Source organism: Antechinus flavipes, chromosome 4, assembly GCF_016432865.1.
Source record: "Antechinus flavipes isolate AdamAnt ecotype Samford, QLD, Australia chromosome 4, AdamAnt_v2, whole genome shotgun sequence".
In the NCBI taxonomy this organism is placed as follows: Eukaryota; Metazoa; Chordata; class Mammalia; order Dasyuromorphia; family Dasyuridae; genus Antechinus; species Antechinus flavipes.
Genome location: NC_067401.1, coordinates 136,087,179 through 136,109,651, shown reverse-complemented (window position 1 = coordinate 136,109,651; position 22,473 = coordinate 136,087,179). Strand labels below are relative to the sequence as shown.

The 22,473-nt window shown below is 39.8% G+C and overlaps 1 protein-coding gene across 1 annotated transcript; it reads right to left on the bottom strand.

Moving 5' to 3' along the window:
- Positions 1–2,348: 2,348 nt before the first annotated feature.
- On the bottom strand, positions 2,349–18,285 carry TBX21 (T-box transcription factor 21). Its single transcript, XM_051994686.1, has 6 exons — positions 17,509–18,285; positions 11,732–11,886; positions 11,192–11,313; positions 5,209–5,367; positions 4,122–4,183; positions 2,349–3,714 (listed from the first exon to the last, which is right to left on the bottom strand). Exons 1-6 carry the CDS (start codon positions 18,087–18,089, stop codon positions 3,063–3,065), a joined length of 1,731 nt encoding a protein of 576 aa, XP_051850646.1. The 5' UTR covers positions 18,090–18,285; the 3' UTR covers positions 2,349–3,062.
- Between the last annotated feature and the right edge of the window lie 4,188 nt (positions 18,286–22,473).

Below are 22,473 nucleotides of genomic sequence, written 5' to 3'. Positions count from 1 at the left end.
CTTTTCTTTGACCATTCCTTACTTTATAATACTTCCCCTGAACTGAATTTCCCTACCTTCGTTCATGCTGGATCTGTACCCCTGAATTGAGTAGTGGCAAAAGTTGCCAGTTAACACCTATTCCCATACCTTGTTTGAAATCAGGGTGTTTCAATATGAATCTAGAACTTCCTCTTTCCCTGATGCATAGCTTCTCTATTCATTGAAATATTCCCAGTAATGGATTCCTGAAGAGACTCCTATCCCCAGTATCTATAGCCTTTTCTCTGTCTCCCAATACTGACCTGGAAAAAATGACTTGCTGTGTTTTTTATGTTTTGCATTTCCCCTTAAAGGTTAGTCTCATACATTTTCTAGATATTTGGAGGGGTTTGAGGGGTGGGAGAAAGGAAGCTTTTATTTACTTCTTGCTACTTTGGTATTATAGTTCACTTTTTGTATTGTTTCTTGCATTATGACATTCAGGTTGATTTTTTTACTTGTTTTTCTCTGGGACGTCCATAATCTTCTAGATGTCTCTATACATCCCATCTATGAGACAATAAATTTGGCTTATAAGATTATGTGGCATACTTTCTTTTATGTTATGTTATATTATGTTCATACTTTCTTTCAATTTTATTTTGTTTTTCTTCTTCCAGATTTTCCTTCACTTCTGTGTGTTTGCATCCCTGATTAGTTATTCTATTTCCCTAGAGGGACTTGCCAGCCTAGATTTAGGTTTTCCTATTCTGCAAATTATTTCTGATTTGCAGACCATGTGTTTTTTCACTATTTTTTTTAACCTTGTAAATCATCCAAGAACATCTTGCTATGCTTTCTTACTTCATTGAGAATCCACAATATCCACAGCCTCATCAGGTATTGGCTCATGTTTATTATATTCATAGAAGTCTAGGTTTTTCTAGCTTATCTGGAGTTATATTTCTTTCTATCGCCTTAATCATTGTCTCAAGTGATTTCTGGGCCAATGGAACCTGGCTTCAGCTTGATGCTAGACTCTTTCCCTCAGACTTAATGAAGTACCCTAAAGTCACATATATGTCCTGTCCCAGTTCCCATTATTATTCAGTTCTTTGGTTGACTTCTGTGACAGCCCAGAATGCTGCCACATTGCTATCCTAACCAGGACAGCTTCAGCATCAGGAGGAGACTGGGGAGAGTTGAATATGTTGTCAGCTTATATATAGTCCTACCTGAACGATGGGCAGTGTGAGAAGGAATGCTAAGTGAACATTAAGAGTTAAGGATTTGTCTTTTTCTAATCACCACACAAAACATGTCACCCTATATATTTTATTAGACCAATCTCTCTTAGGAAAAGATAGACTATAGAATGATTGTCCAGTTGCCCTTGAGTTTGAAAAAGCTATCATTTAAGGATTTATGCTAAAATTAACCACCGCAGGAACTCATGATCACTATCAAACAAATGTACAAGGATTTTAATTTAAACAACAAATATGACAAGGACTTTTTATGTTAACAGGATTGTGAAAGGAAGCCATTACAGATACTGGTTTTAGCATATTCTCTGTGAAATGCATACACTCAAGAGGACTTTCTGAGAATTGTAATAACCATGTAAACATTTCTCTAATAAAATTTAAATTGTATAGTAGTTTTTATAACAGTAAGAAAAAAAAAAGATTAGCTTTTTCTGTGGTTGTCATGTTTTTATCTCATTTGAGTTCTTGCTGCCTTAGACCATGGACAGAACCAAAATAGCTTTATTTCTTGTGCGTAATTCCTGTCTTAGAGAAGTCTGAGGGGTTATAAGAATCTAAGAAAATATCTAGTTTTCTATCTAGTTTATTATTATTATTCCATCTAGCTTCACTCTAGTTTTAGAAAACATCTACTGACTAGTTTTACACCATGATCTTCCTACCTCCTGGTCTTCAGAATCATGGGCAGGATGGGAGGAAAATTCAGGAGAATGCTTCCTTCTAGCACCCATGCTGCTTTTGAGACAGAAATCACAATTCTGCTTTGTATTATTCAAGCAGCATTACTAAACAATGTAGACAAGAAAGAGAATACATGGTTGGCTCAGTTCTTTGTCCCTTTTCAAAAGGGAGACAGCTTATAAAGGCTCTCTCAAGAAAGGGGAGGCAGAGAAGAGAAAGAGAGAGGGAGAACACAGACACAGACACAAAGAGAGAACCTGGAGGCTGGAAACTGGAAAATCAGAGATTCATTCCTGCTCTAATGTATCACATCATCCTAAGGAGAAGCATACTTTCTCTCTGGGCTTGGCTTTCTTTCATGGGACTTGGATTGATGATATCAGATCATTAATAACCTTCCCCCACTCACCCTTAATTCCCTTCACATTGAAACAGCCAGCATTTTCCAAGTTTATTTAAAAGAAATAAACCAAAGATATTGGTATCCTGTATCACAGACAATAAATAGCGTCTTAAAAAAAAACACATATTTTTCTAAAATCTAAACATGAAACCAACCTTGCTCCACCCTCACCTTCCATTCCAACTATGCCAGTGTACCCATCTTCCTAGGAAGTAAAACACCCAGACTTTATTTAAGGACATTGGGAATCTCTCCCTAAGTCTAACCAGCTGCTCACATCCTTTTTTTTTTTTTTTTAAAGGATGAAGGTTTTTTAAGGTTAAGTAAAAAATGAGCTAGGCACCATAAGGAATAAGAGAGAGTATATTTCCCTCTTTCCCCCTCTCCTCAGCACCACACACAAAGACATATATCAAAAAGGAGCAGAATTCTTCCTTCGTGTTCTCCAGTAAACATTTGGAGGCAGCACCAGGGAAAGATAGCTGTGGTCAGAGAGGATTAAGAAGAGCATGAACACCATTCCTTCTTTTGACTTTTGGGGAGCAGACATGAGGATCAAGAGAAAACAGACTTCTAGGTCCTGTTTTGGGGCATTCTCCCAGGCTGGGCCTTCTGCTCTGGAGAAACACCATCAAAGACAGGTGGGGTCAGCTTGAATGTGTCCATCCAACATCACGTCTATTTTTTCTGGGCTTGAAGCACGTCCCCACCTCCTGTTCCATCAAGAGCCAAAGGCACTGCTCCTCCTCTCAATTAAAAAAATATACTTGGTCTCCAAGCGGCTGTTCTTTCTTAAAAGGGGAGTCCCCAGAGGGACCCTGGACAGGTGAGGAGTCATCCTTGCCCGAATCATAAGGAGACACACGTCTCCTCTTAGAGTCTCCTTCACTCAGTCCTGAGTCATTAGAATCTGACTTGGGGGTATCAGTCCAGATTTCTTCCTCAGGCCTCTTCTCTTCCTGGGTCCCAATAATAGGGTCCATGGGCATCGGGGGCACAGATCGGAGCCAGCCCCCATTGTTGACTTTGGGGTTATACGAGGGAGAAGCCGACCAGTCTCCTAGGGGGATCAGAGCATCTTGGCTGGGGTAGTAAGGCATGGTAGGTGGAGAAGTGGAGGGCAGAAGTCCAGGCTTCATGCCATTCATGCCCAAGGGAAGGATCTTACTGCTGTTGTAGGAAGGGTCATAGCCATAGTCCAATGGTGGCTGGGGAGCCTGCGTAAAGAGCCAAGAAGAAAGGGGTACTCCATCCTTGGGTTGCCCTTGATGTGGCTCGGGGTAAAAGGGATTGGGTGAGGAGTACTGGCTTGGCAAGTACCTACTCCTAGCCAGTAAAGGGTAGCCAGAAACTGGTTCAGGGGAAGTGGTGGCGCCAGTATCCACAGCAGCTGTAAGGAACCTTGAGAAGAAAGGAAGGGAAGGGGGAAAGACATAAGGATATAGAGTTATCCAGAATTCTGCTCCCTTACCCCCAGTGCAGAGTCCCAGACCTGCTTCTTTTTTCCCCCATTTTATTTATTCATTTACTTTTAAATTTTCAATAGTATTTTATTTTTCCAAATACATGTAAATATAGTTTTCAGTGTTCATTTTTGTAAGACTTTTGTGTTCCAAATTTTTCTCCCTTCCTCCATTACCTCCCCCCTCCCCAAGAGAGCAATCTGATATAAATTAAATATGTACAATCCAGACTTGCTTCTTATCTAATCAGTTTTTCCCTTCTCTATCACAGCCCCAGCATACAGAATCCTAGCATAAGAGTATAGAGAGGAGAAGACTGAGTGGGGAGCCCCTCCCAGCACTTACGTATCCAAGCTTTCTCTAAAGCCTTTGGCAAAGGGATTATTGTCGATTTTTAACTGTGTGATCTAGACATAAAAGAAATGAAAACCAGTGAATGCCGCGGTAATTCTCGTCTTTGGAAACTTAGAGCTACCCTCTGGGAAGACAAGATATCTGATCTTCATCTTTGCATTGGGTGACCTCAGTTTCTTCATCTGTAAAATGGTGGAAGGGGAAGTGTGAGGGAGGGAAATATTTTAACTATTCTAGGTCATATATAAGGGGAGATGAAGCATCTTGCCATCTTCTCTGATACTGTTTCCACTAGAAACACTATTACTCCAGAAGTAATTCTCCCTATCTTTAGGGAATTAATCCAGTTGGCTTTGGGCCTTCTCCCTGGGGATTGAACTTCTCTGACTTGTGGTTGAATTGAAAATCCACTTCCAGCCACACCATCTGAGCAATCTGAGACCATTTTTCATTATTCAGTCCAGTAATCTACCTGAGCCAATTTCCCTCCAATTCCCCATTTTTAATATTTTATTATGTGCCCCATCACAGGATGAAGTTTTATCATATTCCTTATCATCTCTCCCTGCACCTGCCCTCTCTCACACACACATTGGACACGAAAATTAATTGGCTGCTTTTACTGGAAAGAACATAACATTCTCTTGTTCTATGACTTCTTTATTCACAATTTCTGCGGCCTCCTAGACCAGAAGTTCTTAACCTGGATTTCAGAGGTCCTTGAATTCAGATGGAGAAAAAAAAATCACAGCTGTAATTAAAATACATTCAGACCAACCAACATAGGCTTTGCTGGACTAGCAACAAGGTCCATGAGACCAAAAAAATATTAGGAAGTCCTGACCTACAACAAAACATTCCCTGTCAATACTCCCTTTCATTTTTTTTTTTGTTTGTTTGTTTGTTTGTTTGTTTCCTCCCTTAGAATGTAAGCTTTTTCTGGGCAGGAATTATCTCATTTTTGTCTCTGTAACCTAGTACCTAGCAATAATCTGCACTTTATAACTGATTGGCTGACTGATTCCCTCCCTCTCTCTCCCCCAGTCCAGTCTTGATGTTCTAGTAGCTAGTCCCTTACCTCAGAGTTCTGATATGCAGTCACAGCAATGAATTCTGTTTCTGGAAAGGTGAAAGTGTGGGTCAAAGAGGAGGGACCCGGTGTCTCATGGTCTCCATCTCTCACCTCTTCAATGTGAAGCCTTGGCTGGTATTTATGGAGTGACTGCAATACAATCATCTATAATGGAAATCACAAGAAGTAAGTTCTCCTTCCCACTTATATGGCTTCTATCAGTGGTGACTGGGAAGATAAAGAAGCACTTTCTCTCATCTAAGATCTCTTCTCTCCAACCTCCATAGAAAATAAGAGAACCCTTCTTTAGATTAGGAAGGAACCATCTCCCACTTCATCCTAGGGTACGAAGCCAAGATGGTGGAGTATAAAGAAGTAGTACATCCTAGTTCCCCGCCCCCCACTACTCCAACAGTGAAAAATACCAGACCCAGTAGTGAATGAGAAATTGAATGAGAAACATCACGGGAACTTCTTTCCCGTCCCTAATCACACATTTAAACTACAGGAAAATAACTAGAGTAAGAACTGTGAAAGAGAATGGTACCAGGATCAAAGACTTAGTTCCTGGATCTCTGATCTATGACATCTCAAAGCAATTTATATAATTATATAATTTACTCAGTCCAGGTTAACAGCAGGAGTTTGGGGAACAGATGCAGAGCCCAGAGTCCTGAGCTAGGCTGAGGACTCACCAAACTTATCAAGGGCTGAGCCCCAGGCCCAGAACCAGGCCAGAAGCTACAAGCCAGAAGCACAGATTCAGTGTCCAGCAGGACAGAGTTTCAGCCCTGAGTTCAGAATAACTAGAGCGCTCCCAGAAGGGCAAGGAATCTGGATTCAGCACCTTTACCATAGGGTGACTCAGGGCAGATCAGTTCTCCTCCCCCTGCCCCCCAAAAAGGCAGAGCCTCCCAGGGAGGCTGAGATAATAGATTCAGCACCAAAAGAAATCCCAGATGGGTGAGTAATACAGATAACCTGGAGCAGATCACTGGAAGAATAATTAAGCAAAAAAGATAAAGAACCACCATGATATGAGAGGGGCCCAAGCTGTGAACTTAGAAGGAGCAAAGACACAAAGAAAAATGCAGCTTGATTACCAAATCAATTAGAATTCCTAAAAGAAATTATGTATGTAAGAATTTGTTGTTGTTTTTAAATGAGTTTAAAATGATATTATACAATCCTATATCAGATTGCTTGCTAGCTTGAGGAGGGGGTAGGTAAGAGAGGGAGGAAAAAAAATTTGGAACTCCAAATCTTACAAAAATGAATGTTGAGGACAGCTAGGTGGGACAGTGGATAGAGCACCAGCCCTGAAGTCAGGAGGACCTGAGTTCAAATCTGTCTCAGAGACTTAACACTTCTTAGCTGTGTGACCCTGGGCAAGTCACTTACCCCAATTGCCTCAGCAAAAAAAAAAAAAAAAAAAGTTGAAGTTTTTACATGTAATTGGAAAAATTATATATTATTAAAATAAAATTTTTCAAAATGCTATTATACATAAATAAGAACAACAGAGGAAAGAATTAGAAAAGAAGTGAATGCAATCTCTGGCCCATGGGACAAATGTAACCTGATTTTTTTTTTCTTTTTTGGATATAGTGTGTGAGCTAAGAATAGTTTTTACATCTTTAAATTTTTTTTTATCAAAGAGAGAATATTTCATGACACGTTAAAATTACCGTAACTTCAAATTGCAATATCCATAAACGATTTTACTAGAACACAGTCTCATTCATTTCTATTTTGTCTACAGCTGTTTTATGCTTCAAAGTTGAGAAGTCATAGCCAAGACTGTATGAGGTACTCAGCTCCCTTTAACACTGCTGCTTGGTGCACTACAAATATCAGTTGATGCAATTATACCTCAGGGCTGCTAGCATCGAAGTGGAGAGAGCACAAATCCAATCTCAGACATTTACTAACTATTTAACCCTGTTTGCTTCAGTTTCCTCATCTGTAAAATGAACTGGAGAAGGAAATGGCCAACCACTCCAATATCATTGCTAAGAAAACCCCAAATGGGGTCACAGAGAGTTAGCTATGAATTGACAATAAGAAGTTATAACACATGCCATGACATTTAAAAAAAAATAACAAATGCTTATCCATCATGTTACAAAAAGTGGACTTTGAAAAAGTGTGCTTTTAAAGTTCAGTGAAGTATATGAATTTTTTTTGTTATTGAATAAAATGGCAAAGCATTGTGTTTATTATGCCATTACACTATAGCTGAGCTAAAAGAATATATGTTGTAATATAATATACATGACCAGATTAAGCATTCCTCACAATAGTACTAATTCACAGAAAAGTAATAATTAGAAAAATTAGAAAAATGTAAATGGAATATCTCATCATAGTAGAGAATTTTCTTGTCAAAAAAAATAATAAAATTGAGGCTGCAAGTAGAGTTAAGTTTTTGATTAATTCATTTGTTAGCCAACAAGGAAAGCCATTGTATAGTGACCTCCAAAGTATAGTGAGTAAATTAAATTGTATTTAATTACAGTAGTGAAAGAAATGTGTCCAGAAAATATAAATTTGAGGTTTATGTCTCAATTAAAATCATATACTTGTGGAGTGATATCAGCATCTGGCAGTACCTATCTTTGTGAAAAGATAATTTCAGATGAAACATGCAAAATCTCATTACAGATCAATATTAACAGATGAACATTTGCAAGCAGTTTCAATGATAGAGATCACTAACTTTGAACCCCAAGTAAGCAAAATGCTATTCCCTCAATTCCACTCTTCTCACTAGTAGAGTTGAATTACAAAAAAATTAATCAATTATTATTATATTTTTAATTTCATCAATAATAAAATTGAGGAAGTATGTATTTCTTTCATTATCTCATTGTTGAGGTATTATTATATAATAATAATTACTGTTAATATTATTATATAAAATGTTTAACTTTGCCTCTTAGTCCACAAAGCCTAAAATATTTACTATCTGGACGTTTAGAGCAAAAGTTTGCTGAATCCTACCATAGAAGAGACAGCTTGACTAGTACAAAACTTTACTAACAGACTCTCTTAAAATTAGAATGGACTGAATAGAAGCCACTGATTCCATAAGACCACAAGAAATATTAAAACAAAGTCAAAGGGGGAAATAGAAGAAAGTATAAGCTCTCTTCTACCAAAAGCAATTGAACTGGAAAAAAAAAAATCAAGGCAAGATAATTTAAGAATCACCTGAAAGCTATGACCAATAGATTAGATAGCTAGATAAAGAAATAAATGAGCCTAGATATCATGTTTCTTTTTGTTTTAATTAAATTTTATTTTATTTTCAGTTCCAAATTCTCTCCCTTTCCCTTCTTTTTCCCACTCATTGAAAAGGCAAGAAAAAAAATCCATTACATTATGATATATAGATCATGCAAAACAAAATTTTGCATTTATCATGTACCCTCCCAAAAAAATCTTAAGAAAATAAATAGAAGAAAATATGCTTCAATCTCTAATGAGTCCATCATTTTTCTTACTAGAAGTGGGCAGAGTTTAATCATAAATCCTTTGGCATTGTGGTGGATTGTTGTGTTGATAAGTTACCAGATTGTTCAAAGTTGATTATCTTTACAATATCGTTTCACTATATAAATTGTTCTTTTCATGCCGCTTACTTCATTTTTTATTAGTTCATACAAGTTGTCAGATTTTTCTGAAACCATACCCTACATCATTTCAGTAACTTGTTTAGCCATTTTCCAATTGATGGGCATCCCTGAAGTTTTTATTTCTTTATTACCAAAGGGCTGCTAGAAATAGTTTTCTACGTATGAATCCTTTATCTCTTTATTTGATCTCTTTGGCGTATAGACCTAGTAGTATTATGGCTAGGTCAAAGGTTATGTACAGTTTAATAGCTTTTAGGATATAGATCCAAATATCTTCTAAAATGATTGGATAAGCTCAAAATTCTAAAGCAATGCATCAGGATACCTATTTTCTCTCATCCTTCATTCCTCATCTAGTATTTGTCGTTTTCCCTTTTTGGGGGGTGGGGTGGATCATGTTAGCCAATCTTATGTGTGCAAGTTACTATCATAAAAGTTATTTGCATTTCTCTAATTACTTGTGATTTGCAGCACATTTTCCTGTGGCTCTTGATAGGTTTTTCAGAGAAAGAAATTCCTCTGAAAACCAGTTATTCATATGATTTGACGATTTATCTATTGGGAAATTGTTTGTATTTTTGTAAATATGACTCAGTTCCTTATATGTTTTAAAAGTGAGACTTTTATCCCTACTGTCTTACAAAGAAAATAGAAAAAAATGAGACCTTTATCAGAGAAATGCTGTAAAGGCTTCCTCCTCTTCCCTCCCACCCCCCCTCCGTTTCCTCCTTTTCTCCTTATTTTAAAATTATATAATGGAAATTATCCATTTTGCTTCTTGTAAATTTCTCTACATCTAGTTTGGTATGAACTCTTACCCTCTCCATAGGTCTGACAGATATGTGAACCAATATTTTTTTAAATCATAAAACATAAGTATTACCCAGATCCCTTTGTACCAGAGGACAAAATAAAAGTAGAAAGAGTCCACTGATTAACTTCTGAAAGAAATTCAAAGATGAAAATTTCCAGGAACACAAGAGTTAAAGTGAAGGGCTTCCAGGTCAAAGAAAAACTTAATACAGATTGCAGAAAGAAAAAATTTAAATACCATAGTCAGGCCACACAAGATTTAATAACTACCACCATCAAGGAGCTGTACTGAGTTGGAAATTCTAGAAAGCAAAAACTATAGGCTTAAAACCAAGAATGAACTTAATCATCAAAACTTGATAAAAATTCTATTGATGGGTGGTGGCGGGGTGGCAATAGACCTTTAAATGAAATAGACTGGATAATTTTCAAGTATTCCTGATGAAAAAGATAGGAAATGAGTAGAAACTTAAAATATAATCAGGGGAATAAAGAGAAACACAAAAAAGTAAATACAATCAGGTAACTAGAAAAGACTTCCTAAGGATGAGGTATTTGAATTATAATTCAAAAGTGAGGAGTGGGGCTGGGGGGAGAATGATATAAGCAGCATTTGAGAGCCATGAAGTCAAATAGAAAGAGTAAAATAAGATGCAGGGTTATGGAATGTGTTTTCTTGTTTCAATTATTTTAAAAGTAGAAAAGGGAAGAAGAGAAAGAAAAGAGAAAAAGGGGGAAAGTGGGAAGGAATATTTGGTATTGCACATAATTTGGAGGAAGAGTGACCCATAAGTAGAAGAATATATAAATGAGACAGGAGGAGGGAGGCAGGCAACATTTGAACCTCACTTTGAACCTGATGCAGAGTAAAGTGAACAGAAATAGAATAATTTATACTACCAAACATTGTAAAACAAACACAAACTTTGAAAGACTTAAGAACTCTGATCAATGCAATGATCAATCAGAATCCCAAAGAACCAGATGACTTATAAAACTGCCCACTTGTTGACTAAAAGAGATTGGATTATTTATGTAGAGTGAAAAATGACTTTTTAAATATGACCGATATGAGGGTGTCTTTTATTTGACTATACTTACTGGTTGCCTAGTTTAAAAAAAATGTTTACAGGGGAAGGAGGGTAGTAGGAAGAAGAGAGGAAAGATACTTAGACCAGGCACATCAGTTGATGAAAAAAATACTATAATTTCATTTTGAAATTTAAAAAATATTCTACTATCTCTATTTTCTTTGCTTTATGCGTTAAAAAAAAGTATTGCATCAATTAATGTAGCTTGGTTCTTTGAGCTATTTTTACATTCCAGTCTTTCCAATGTTAATATTTTTAAAAATAAAATTTAGTTTTTAAACAAGAAACTAAAAAACATCCTGCTTACTAAATAATCTGTTATAATATTTCATTCCCTGTTCTTCCACCACCAGAAAGTTCTTCAAGTCTAGCTTCAGTCTCCTTTTTTCTTGTTTTGTTTTCATGGATTTGGAAGGAATTGAAGGATGAAGATGAGGAGGAGCTTACCTGAGTCACATTATTGGAGGCTCCCTTATTGTTAGTCAGCTTGAGTTTTCCAAATGATATTTCTTGTCGCATCCAGTGGGCTCCGGTGTTGGGTGAATCTGGGTGGATATATAGCCTATTCCCTGTAGAAAGAATAATCTTGTTGGTGTTATATATCCCTTATGGACATGATCTTGGGAATTCCTGACTGGAGAGATACATTAAGGGATTCAGGGACAGAAGGAGGGTGCTATGATTTCTGTGATGATGGGCTGCAGGATCATCTGGCATTGGGATAAAAGTATAGACAGATCTAGAAAGAGAAAGATCTGGAACTTGGAAGACGGGAGAGATAGGAAGAGAAGGGTGAAATGGGGTGAGGAAGGTTAATAGGAGAGAGGGAGGAATAAGAAGAAGGAACAAGGAAAGATGAATAATAATGTTGGAAGCATTAATTAGATGTATTGCCACGAGAGGGCGCCCCAACCTCAGAGACAAGGGCAAATATATCCTCACTGATTGATCCACTTCAGTCAGTCCCCGGAGTGAAAATCTCCCTACCTGGCATGTTGTTCTCCGCCTTTCCACACTGAACCCATTTGCCATTCTGATAACGCCAGTGATGCTGATCCACCAACACCACTTCCACAAACACTCGGTAATGGGCAACAGGGTCCATCCCATGAATCGTGTAAGCCAGGAAAGGAAACATCCGCCTGTGAAAAAAGAGAATTTTTTTGGTAGCTCAGCTCACATCCCTCCAGGCTTTCAGAGTCCTTAGGGCTGAGCAGAGCCCTGCACTAAGTGTAAATTATTTTAAATTGTTCTTTATTTCTCTATTACTAAACACGTGGGCAGAAAGAATTCAATAAATGTTTGCTGATTGATGGATTAATTTTTCCTTGATAGAGGTGTTAAATTTCCATTTGGACATGGACTAATTTTTTCCATCAATAAAAATAAGCTTTTATTAAGTACTTCTTTTGTGCTAAGAATTGTAAAGATGATAAGAAAACAAAGATAAATCCATACAAACCTTTTCTTTAACTTTATTTATTGTCGAAGAAAGTAGGAGAAACTTAAAATCTAGTTGTTATCTCACCATCTTCCAAGGGGTACCAGACATCACTCACTGAGACTTGAGTCATCCAATTGCTCAAAAGGCAAGGGGGTCTTTTCCAAAAGATGGGGCATTGTGAAGCCCCTTTGTCAGCAGCTTCAGTCAAGTCCAGGAAGAAGCTAAGCTTAAAGATATGCTTCTTCTTCAGATATGGAAACCTCAACCTCATCACAACCAGTCACTAATCTCCCTCCCTGCCATCATCAAACATTCCCCTTGTTTTCCATATACTACTGGGCTGTGACCAAAGAGGCTGGACCCAGGTACATGTGTTGGTCCTATCTCCTCCCTTCAACCTTTTACTTAACACACACACACACACACACACACACACACACACACACACACACACACACGCTGCAAAAGAGAAACTAAAGATGATCTGGGCAAATGCAGGAAGCTCCTTTTCCGCCTGCCCCTTTCAAAGGCACGATTACACAAAACCTCGTCTTCCCCCACTCTCTAAACCTGGCTTTGGTGTTGAGCTTGAGGACCAAGGAGGAACATTGGGGATTTTTTAACAAGGAAGGATAGAACAGATAACAGGTGGAAAATGGTACTCTATGAACCCCCACATTAACCCTTTGACTCCCATCATTGCCATAGAACAGCTTCGTCCTTTCAAGTCAGTCACATGATAAAGAGTGTTAAATATTAACATATTTAGGAAAAACTCATTCTTCATTGTAGATGAAATATTTTCCACACAAAATACTGCCTCCCTCCCATAAACTGGAGCATTTACTACCATAGTTAAAACACCTTTTACTTTCTTCCCCTTTCATTTCCCATTCATTAAGCTCTTAGATTAAAGATCTTCTTTTCTTAGTGAAACAGGTCTGGATGATCTGGACTTTGATCTATGAAAGCCTGGTTCAGGCTTCCTCTCCAACACCCCCAACCCCTCTCTAAAAGCACAGAAGATAAGGGACAGTTAGGGAAAGGGTTTGATAGAGATCCAGAATTCAGATGTTAGAAGCCAAGAGAATTCACCCATTCAGAGGTCGTATTTGGGAGGATCAATGAAGGGTGTGAAAAGGGTTTCAATCTCATCTTTCTCACCAACTCCTTGATGAGAGACAAATCCTTTGCTCAGCCTCTCTACCTTCAGTTAACATTTTCCCAAATAAACCTATTTCCAAAAAGATAGTGGTATTTCTCACCTCCAAGAGAAACATTTTTAAATTACCTGGGAGGGATAGAGAAAGATGAGAATGGAATGGACAATAAGAAAAATCTGTTTTACTCTGATTCCTCACAGTCATCTGAGACCCATAAATAGGCTCTAATTGCTATCCTAATGGTTAATTTATTTACCGAATAAGAAAGAAGCAACAGTGTTCAGTAATGGGGATATCAGGACTTGATCCCGAAAGGGGACAAAATTCTCCACATAAATTTTTCTACCTTCCTTCTATTTCTTTGAGCTGTGATTTCTTTATTTTTCAGATAAGAGAGTTGCCTCAGAAAGGCATCCTTACAGCTCTATGTAATTTAACCCACCAAAATGTAGAAGCTTGGGGAGCTTTCTTCCCACCCTTCCTCTTCCTTAACCACACTTAGACAAACAGTTTCTAGCCAATGCAAGGCTCTGAAAGATGGTCACAAATATCAGCCTCCAGGGGAAAGAGGACCAACAAGTGTGCTCAGGTCCATCTATGTGTGAATCTGTTGAGGGAAGGAGTGTGACTATCAGAGAATAGTTGTGTGGCTCATCAAATGTTGATTTCTCTCTCTCTCTCATATATATATATATATATATATTTTATACACACACAAACACACATGTGTGCATACACACACACCCCCCCTCAGAAAAATGTATTTATGCCATTACTGTCATCAGTTACAGTTATTATGGCTTGGCAGACTGGAGTTATGAACACTAATTCTACTCAACCTTTTACATTATACACAGTTTTTCTTTTAAAATTAGAGGTAGTGAGGCTTCTCCTATGATTTTCTGCTTCCCTTGGAAGCAATCAATTAGAGTTCCTTCTCTTCTCCACTCAATATCAATCCCTGATTGACGGGGGTGAGGGATGGAAGTAGAGTGCAATTGGATTTCAGAACTAGAAAAGACTTCAGAGATGATCATATAGTCTGGTTCCCTCATTTACAGATGAGGAATCCAAGGCCTGGAGAAAAAGACAGTGTGACTTGTCTAAGGCTGTGTGTGTGTGTGTGTGTGTGTGTGTGTGTGTGTGTGTGTGTGTGTGTGTGTAGCCTTAGATTAAATTTGCACCTGTACCACAATATGTAGGCAGAGGTGCAAATTTAATTGATACCTAGGGTCTTTCCACTAAAAATGTAAGTGTACAATTGCAATGAATTAATGAACACATACATACATATGGCAGACACATACATAAAAATATAGAGAGTTGAAGTTAACGCTCAAACATAAAAGTACACCCTAAATTCCATTTAACAAACATTTTCATCCTAAAGAAACTTTTATCTATTTATTTATTTTTAGTACACATCATGTTGGGAGAGAAAAATCAGAACAAACAGGAAAAACCATGGGAGAGGAAAAAAACAGAAAAAAATGAAGTGAACATAGTATGTGTTGATTTACATTTGATGTCCATAGTTCTTTTTCTGGATGCAGAGGGCATTTTCTACCCAAAATCTATTGGAATTGCCTTGGATCTAAAGAAACTAAATTATTCGAAAGACTACAGGATGTTGTTAGCAGCGGACAGAACTTAAGAAATCATTTAATTTAATCCTCTCATTTCTCAAACAAAAAAACATATATATTCCACAGGTAGGGAGTTACTTGCCCGAAGATATGTCCAGATAGTTGAAAAACCATAATCTTTCCCACTTCTTAACAGGAGGCTCTACCCCCCAGACAGAACCACTGTCCTCTTGTCACTCAATGCCCTCTCATCCATAGATCTAGAGTTGTGCTGGCCAGTCTTATTGAAATATGAGTCAGGGAGGTGGTAGAGATTAGAAGGATTTGGAAACAGGTGAATCACTGCAAAGTTAAGGGATAAGAAGAGAGTATGATCTTCTACTTCAGTGTGGAGGAGATTTTTTAAAAAGAAGAAAGAAGATGCTGATATGTATGTTCGTTGGTGGCTTTGGAGAAATCTGCTGAGAGTTTTACAGAGATAGGATGATAGAAATGAAATACCATGGAATCTGGTGAACAAATAGAAAAACCCCTGAGTCATTGGACTCAGCCTAATAAAGGATATAACTGGAAAAGATCTGGGCCCTGGTATAGACTCTGCCATCAATGATCATTCAGGTTTGTAATGTGTTTCACAGTTCATAATTCGCTTTCCCCACTGAGACTATATACATCTCCAATACCGTAGTCAATCAACAGGCTCCCAATTAAGCTCCCAAGGAATGCAGAGAAAGACTACAATGGTCCTTATCCTCAAGGTGCTTAGGTTTTAGTGGAGAAGAAAATTGGTAAATAATTAGGTTGCATACCCAATACATAAAGAGCAGATGGGAGGCAACTTTAGAAGAGAAAGTTATTTTTATAGATGAGGAAACTGAGGCAAGTGACTTGCTAATGTCAAAAAGCTTCATAGTCTGCGCCGCATCTTTCAGCTATATCATGTTGTCTTCCTCCAAATGATCAGGTCATATCATCCGGCTGAATTCCCATTTCCTCATCCACAAAATGAGGGGATTGACCACTATAGGATCATAGATTTAGCCCAAGAAACTACTTTAGAGTTCTGTTCCAACCTCCTTAATTTATAAATGAGGAAACTGAGGCCCGGATGATTTGCCCAAGATCAGAGGAGAGAGTAAAGACATTAATCTGGGTCCTCTGACTCCAAATTTTTAGTTTCCTTCCTACCCCTATCTGTGATTTGGTCAAAATTAGAATTCCTTTGAATATCTTGATATTTTCTATTTATATCCACCATCATCCCTATCAGTTAGCACAATGCTTTTAATCTAGTAATCATCTATTAAATAGTTAGTTTTACTAGAAAGGAAAGACATTTAGATATATATTTTTTTCAGACCATGCCCCACCCTATTCTCAAAGGCCTCAATAGAATTAGTTAATGCCCGATGAAAAGTGGAGAATCTAACTGGAGTGAAGGCCTCTTAATAAACAATTGAATGTATCTCATTACATCTAATATGATTTCTAGTTTCCCAAAGGAAAAAGCCCTATTAGCACCTGCAACAAAGGTTCAAATGCAACAAAAACATAAAATTGTCTAAACAATTGCTTATTAAAAAATCACCAACAGGTTACAAGTTTCTCTTTCTTCCCCACACTAGAGGCCTTTATCCGGAAGCAGCATCCTCTACCCTAAATGCTATTCTCTCACTCCCCCCAATTCCTCCACAGGCAGAGTCCACTCACTTCCCAGCACTTTCCAAAGTGGGGAGGGGGGAAGGGAAAGGATATTAATACTATTTCAGCAACATAACCCCAGGGGAAGATTAAAATGAATCTGAGAGGCTCAGGGATCCTTGGTACACTTCAATTCATTGCCCTTACCCTTAGGGTTGAAGGACATCACTGTCCCCCTCCCATCATCTCTGTCCCCTCCCCCCCATCAACAAATATACACAGATATATGATCTCAAAGCAAGACCGGAAAGGAAACTTGGAGAGGGCATCTGTGTCACTGAATCCAGGGCCCCATCAAAACTGGCTTCTGCACAAGAGCTGCTGAAGGACAGAGGGACGCAAGAGCGACAAGGAAGGCAAAGTAACCCCCTACCTTCCCCAATCACCTACCCCCTCCCTATCACATCTATTCTGCCTTCGTTTTAGTAAAAAGTACGCACAGTAGCAATTTCTTCGAGCCTCAGTTCTTCCTATCTTCCACCTTAGAAAACCCTCATTACAAAAAAGGGGAGCGAGGAAAAGAATACTCTTACCTTTATTCCAGGCTTCCCCCCAACAATTTCTGTGTGACACCCCCCTCTTCTCTTTAAGCTCGCATTGCCCTTCGGAGTATACATATAGTCTTTCTGTTCTCGGTTAGAGTTAGGGGCTGACGGAGCCGGGAGGCAAAGATCTAGAGCCAGAGGGGCCTCCTCTCTCAGGAGTCCACACACACCCCGAAACAACTAGTGCTAAAAAGGAGACTCCAAGCGCTTCACACAAAACCTCAGCTTCTAGTGAATTTGAACGGCGTTTGAAAAAGGGAGATGTGGTCGCGGTTCCCGAACTCCTGGAGGACCCAGGCGTCCGGCCCCACAACCGCTCACTTACCGGCCCTGCTTGGTAATGATCATTTCGGTCTGCTGCCTATAAAACTTGAGCCACAGAGAATGGTTGCCGAGGACCACTTTTAATTTCCCGGAGAAAGCGGTCCCGCTGCAAGGCTCCCTGGCCCGCAAGCCCAGATTCGCCTCAGGGCTGGGGAAAAACTGATTGCTCCGGGAATAGAGCCCACTCACAGCTCCAGCAGCGGCAGAGTAGCCGTCGACGGGCTGGAAGCCCTCACCACTCGAGGTGAGCGTATAGGGCTCCGGGCTTCCTGCGTAACCCGCGGGCTGAGGCTGGGGACGGGCGGGGAATGAGTAAGGGGAGAGGAAGCGGCCCGAGGTGGGAGCTGGCTGTACGCCCACAGGCATCATAGCAGCTCCCGGATAGGGGACGCCGTTTGCCCCGTCGCAGCTGCCTCTGCAGTCACGGTCAGCTACTCCTGAGTCCAGAGGGGCCCGAGGCTCGGGCTGGTAGAAGTAGCGGCCCTGAACCTCGCTCACCCCAATTCGGCCATCATCGTCCCCAGGCATGGCAGGGTCGGTACCCATCAGCATGACTTCAGAGCGGGTCTTCTGGACGCCCATCCGGGGTCGGGGGTGGGCAGCAGGGGAAGTGGGAGAGCCTTGACAGCTTCCCGCCGCCGCTCGGTTTGTCAAGACGCTTGCCTGCCAGCGGTTGTAGCCTTAGAGGACTGGTAGACGGTCGGAGCAGACCCCCTTCCCATACGTTGATGGGGAGGGGAAGGTCTTTCTTGCTCCCCCTCTGACTGGGTAAGAGTTTCCGAGTCCTCGAGGCTATATGCAGTAAAAAGACGGGGCCTAAAAATGGGGTGGCTGGAACTTCGGGGTTCTGCTACCCGGTGTTCGCAGTGGCAAAGCTGCTCCTCACTGCAGCTTATTAGCTCCCCAGACTAGCTCGGTTTCACCGCCTAGGGCTCCCGGGTTGCCTCATTTTAAACCCGCACCTCTCCGCCCCCCACCCACACAGAATGCCCCGCCCCTAACCTCGTCCCCTTAAACACACGACGTTCAAAAAACCGAAAAAGCTTAGCAGACAGACAAACGGACTGGTACGCCACCGCCGCCTTCTTCCCTATCTTCTCTCTCTTGCCGAACCCCTTCCTATCCAAGTATTCCCCCAAAGAATGGAACTTCTCAACCGGTAATGTCTCCGTCCTCCAAAGCCTCGCGGACTGTAATTCTCAGCACATTGCCTGGGCCACACAGAGAAGGTGAGGCAAGGCAGGAAGAGTTCCTCCATGCGAAGGAGAGATGCTTTTAGGGATAGCAAAACCCACGGCTGCCCCGTATCCCTCACTTGCCAGCTTTCTGACACTTCAAAGTTAGAAAATGAAGGAATTCGGGAAAGGGGAGGGAGCTCTTTTCTGGGGGAGGTCAAAGGAGAGACTGGGTGTTGGGAAGGGAGATACGGCAAGTATTAGCATCCTAAAAAATGAATTTATAGCGATGATGATGATGATAATTAATAATAATAAGTGACGGTTAGTTAGTTCTTTGTGACAGGAAGCATGGCAGATGTAGTGGCTACAGAGCTCTTGTTTCAGACCCTAGGAGCCAGAAATGGGTTCAGGTCCTGTCTCCAGCACACTGGCTGTAAGGTCTTGAGCAAATCCCTTAATCTTCAAGTATTCTAGCTCACTCTCTAAATGGTGGTGTTTAATCTGTTGTTTATAATTATTTTAAATTGGTAACTATATTTCAACATAATTGGTTTCTTTGATAATCCCATGTATTATGTTTTATTCATTTAAAATATCCTATTACTTTCTGTTGCTATCCAACAATAGCGAGATCTACAAGTATTTATTATTCCTAAGAGGTAACAAAGACTAAATGGTCCAGAGTCACTTTGGATTCAAGACTCAAACCAAGGATTTGGAATTGCAAATCCATTGTTGGACCCCTAAGGGGAGGGGCTAGTACCTGGTATCTTCTCTAATAAGACCTCACTTTCCAGAAACCTGAGAAGGCTGCCTCTGTAACCTAGAGCCTCCTCTATAAGGTCTCTCTGTGATCCCAATTCTCTCTGAGAGGGGGTTTCTCTGTAGGTATCTATTGTTGTTCAGTCTATCTGTGGTCCCAGTTCCTTCTGGGAGGTGGTTTAAAGTCCCTTCTTTGTAGGTATCTTTATTGTTTATCTATACAACTTTTCATGACCCAGTGCACCACTCTGTTCATGGAGTTTTCTTGGCAAAGATAATGGAGTGTTTTGCCATTTTCTTCTTCAGGGGATTAAGGCATCTCTTTGCTGATAGTCCTAACCTGAATTTCTGATACTCTTCTGAAGCAAACCTTTTAATGCTAGCTTGAAACTGGAGACTTCATCCAGCTTTATCCTAATCTCCCCTATTTCTTTCGTTCTCCTCTTAGGTTCCTTCTTCTCTGAGGATGCGGGAAAGAAAAGTCTTGGAAGCCTGGCTCAGGCTGGGTGTAAGGTCTAGAGGATAGTATTGGATGAAGGGGACACAGACAAGACTGAGTGAATCCTTGCAGAGGGTATTCGTCCATGATCATACAACTATTAAAGTCAAAATTCAATCCTGAGTCTTTTTGACTTTCAGAATCAAAACTCTAGCTAGTTGCAACATAAGCCCAAAGTTATATTTTCCTGAAATATAAGTCTGACCATGTCACTCCTCCACTCAAGAGCCTTCAATAGCTCCCATTTGCCTCTGAGATTAAATACAACCTCATAAGGCATGTAAAGGCAGTCAATAAACATTGATTAAGCACCTACTCTTAGTAGGTTCAGTCTATGTGCAGGCAGTTAGGTGGAGCAGTAGACAGAATATCAGCTCTGGAATCAAGAAGTTCTGAGTTCAAACGCAGCCTCAGACACTGATTAGCTGTGGGACTTTAGACAAGTCACTTCACCCTGTTTGCTGCAGTTTCTTTGCCAGTAAAATGGGATAGAGAAGGAAATTGACAAGACGCTCCAGTATCTCTGCCAAGAAAACCCGATAGTCATGATGAGTTGGACAGGACCAATTGACTAGACAACAAAATAATAAAGTATGTGCCAGGTACAGTGCTAAACTTGGTATGCAAAGTAAAGCCAAAGCTAACCATTGCCCTCTAGGAGTTCTGAATCTAACAGGAAAAGACAACACATAAAAAGAAGCTAAAAAGAAGAGAGGATACTCAATTCAGGGAAGTGATGAAGTCCAAATAGAGAACATAGCATTCCATTTCTTCTATCTTTGTAAAGACTCTCCTTGATGTCCCACACACCTTCCTCACTTCTGCCTCTTAGAATTCCTAGTTACCTTTAAGCCCAGCTCATGCTCAGCTTTTTATAATATATCTATCCTCATTTCTCTGATGACTATCTTCCTCTTCATCCACTACTATGTATTTACTTTGTATATCTGATCTATTTACTGTGTATACATCATTTTCTGAATTCTGAATTCCTTGAAGACAGAGACTGTTTAATTTTTGTCTTTGAATCCCATCTGCTATAACCTACACCTGTTCTTCCTCCTCCTTTCCCTTTCCACACAATACCTAACACGTTTTGTTTTCCCTTATGTCTGACTCTTCATGAACCTATTTGGGGTTTTCTTAGCAAAGATGCTGGAGTGGTTTATTAGTTCCTTCTCCAGTTTATTTCACAGATGAGGAAACTGAGGCAAGTAGGGTTAGGTAATTTGACCAGGATCACATTGCTAGGAAGTGTCTGAGGCTAGATTTGAACTGATGAAGTTGAGTTTTCCTGGCTCTAGGCTTGGCACTTCTATACACTATGACACCTAGCCGTCCTACCTAACACATAGTAGGTGTTTAATAAATGCTCGTTGATTGATGGGAGAGTTAATTTATCACAATAGGAAATCAACACTTCTGGGAGGATGAATCTCTTAGTCAAGCAGCAAGCATTTACTAATTAGTGAAGGTACAAAGAAAAATCTGAAATAGATTTTTCTAGGACAGAAGTCTTCTCAGTCTTAATCACTTTTTTAAAATCTTATTTTAAATTTATTCCTTTTGTTTTCACACTGGCATCATTTCTAAATGTATTCTTCCCCATCTCCTATCTCCATGGAACTACTCTCTGTAATAGATTTTGAAAGTAATGGGAGCTGGAGAGAATTCTTCTGCAAAACCAATGGACAAATCCATCAGGTTCAAAAGCTTGACAGTATATACAGTATTCCTCAATTGTCGGCCATTACTATTGCCAAGATGAAAGAGATTTATTTTCTTAACTCTTCTACCCGGTCAAGGCCCAATTACTCTTTTTCTTTTGAGGCAATTAGGGTTAAGTGACTTGCGGGGGATCTTAAAGCTAGTAAGCATCTGAATCTGGATTTGAACTCAGATTGTCCTGACTGCAGTGCTGGCATTCTAGTTACTGTGCCACCTACCTATCCCCTAATTTGTTTTTAAAAGATTTAAAATAACAACAAGTGAACCCTGAGCATTTGGAACCAAACTGTTAAATAAATCTAAATCTCCTCCTTCTTAAGAAGAGATAAGAAAGAACTTCTTAGCTTTGGAAAAGAAAGGAGTAGAGTCTTCAGAAAGGGGGAAGTGGTTCCAAGAACTCATTCATCTTGAGAGGACTCTGGCTTGATGTGCTGCCTACCACTCTTAGGGCAGCATTTGCAAAAGGTGTGAGGAAAGAACAATATTTCTAAGGTTTAAAAGAAAAGGAGGAAGCTTATCTCCCAATTCTAGACTCTCTTTCCTTATATCTAAAAGTATCCTTGCCAGGTTTGGGGAGGGCCACATTCTCTCTGGGGTCAGCGAGTTGGACATGATACTACCACCTAGAAGTAGCTACTAGCTAATGATTTAAGAGAGAGAGAGAAAGACAGACAGAGACAGAGATAGAAAGAGAGACACTAAGACAGAGACAGAAGAGAAATAGAAACAGAAACAGAGAGACAGACACAAAAGGACAGATATAGACAAAGAGAGACAAAGAGACAGAGAGAGAGACAGA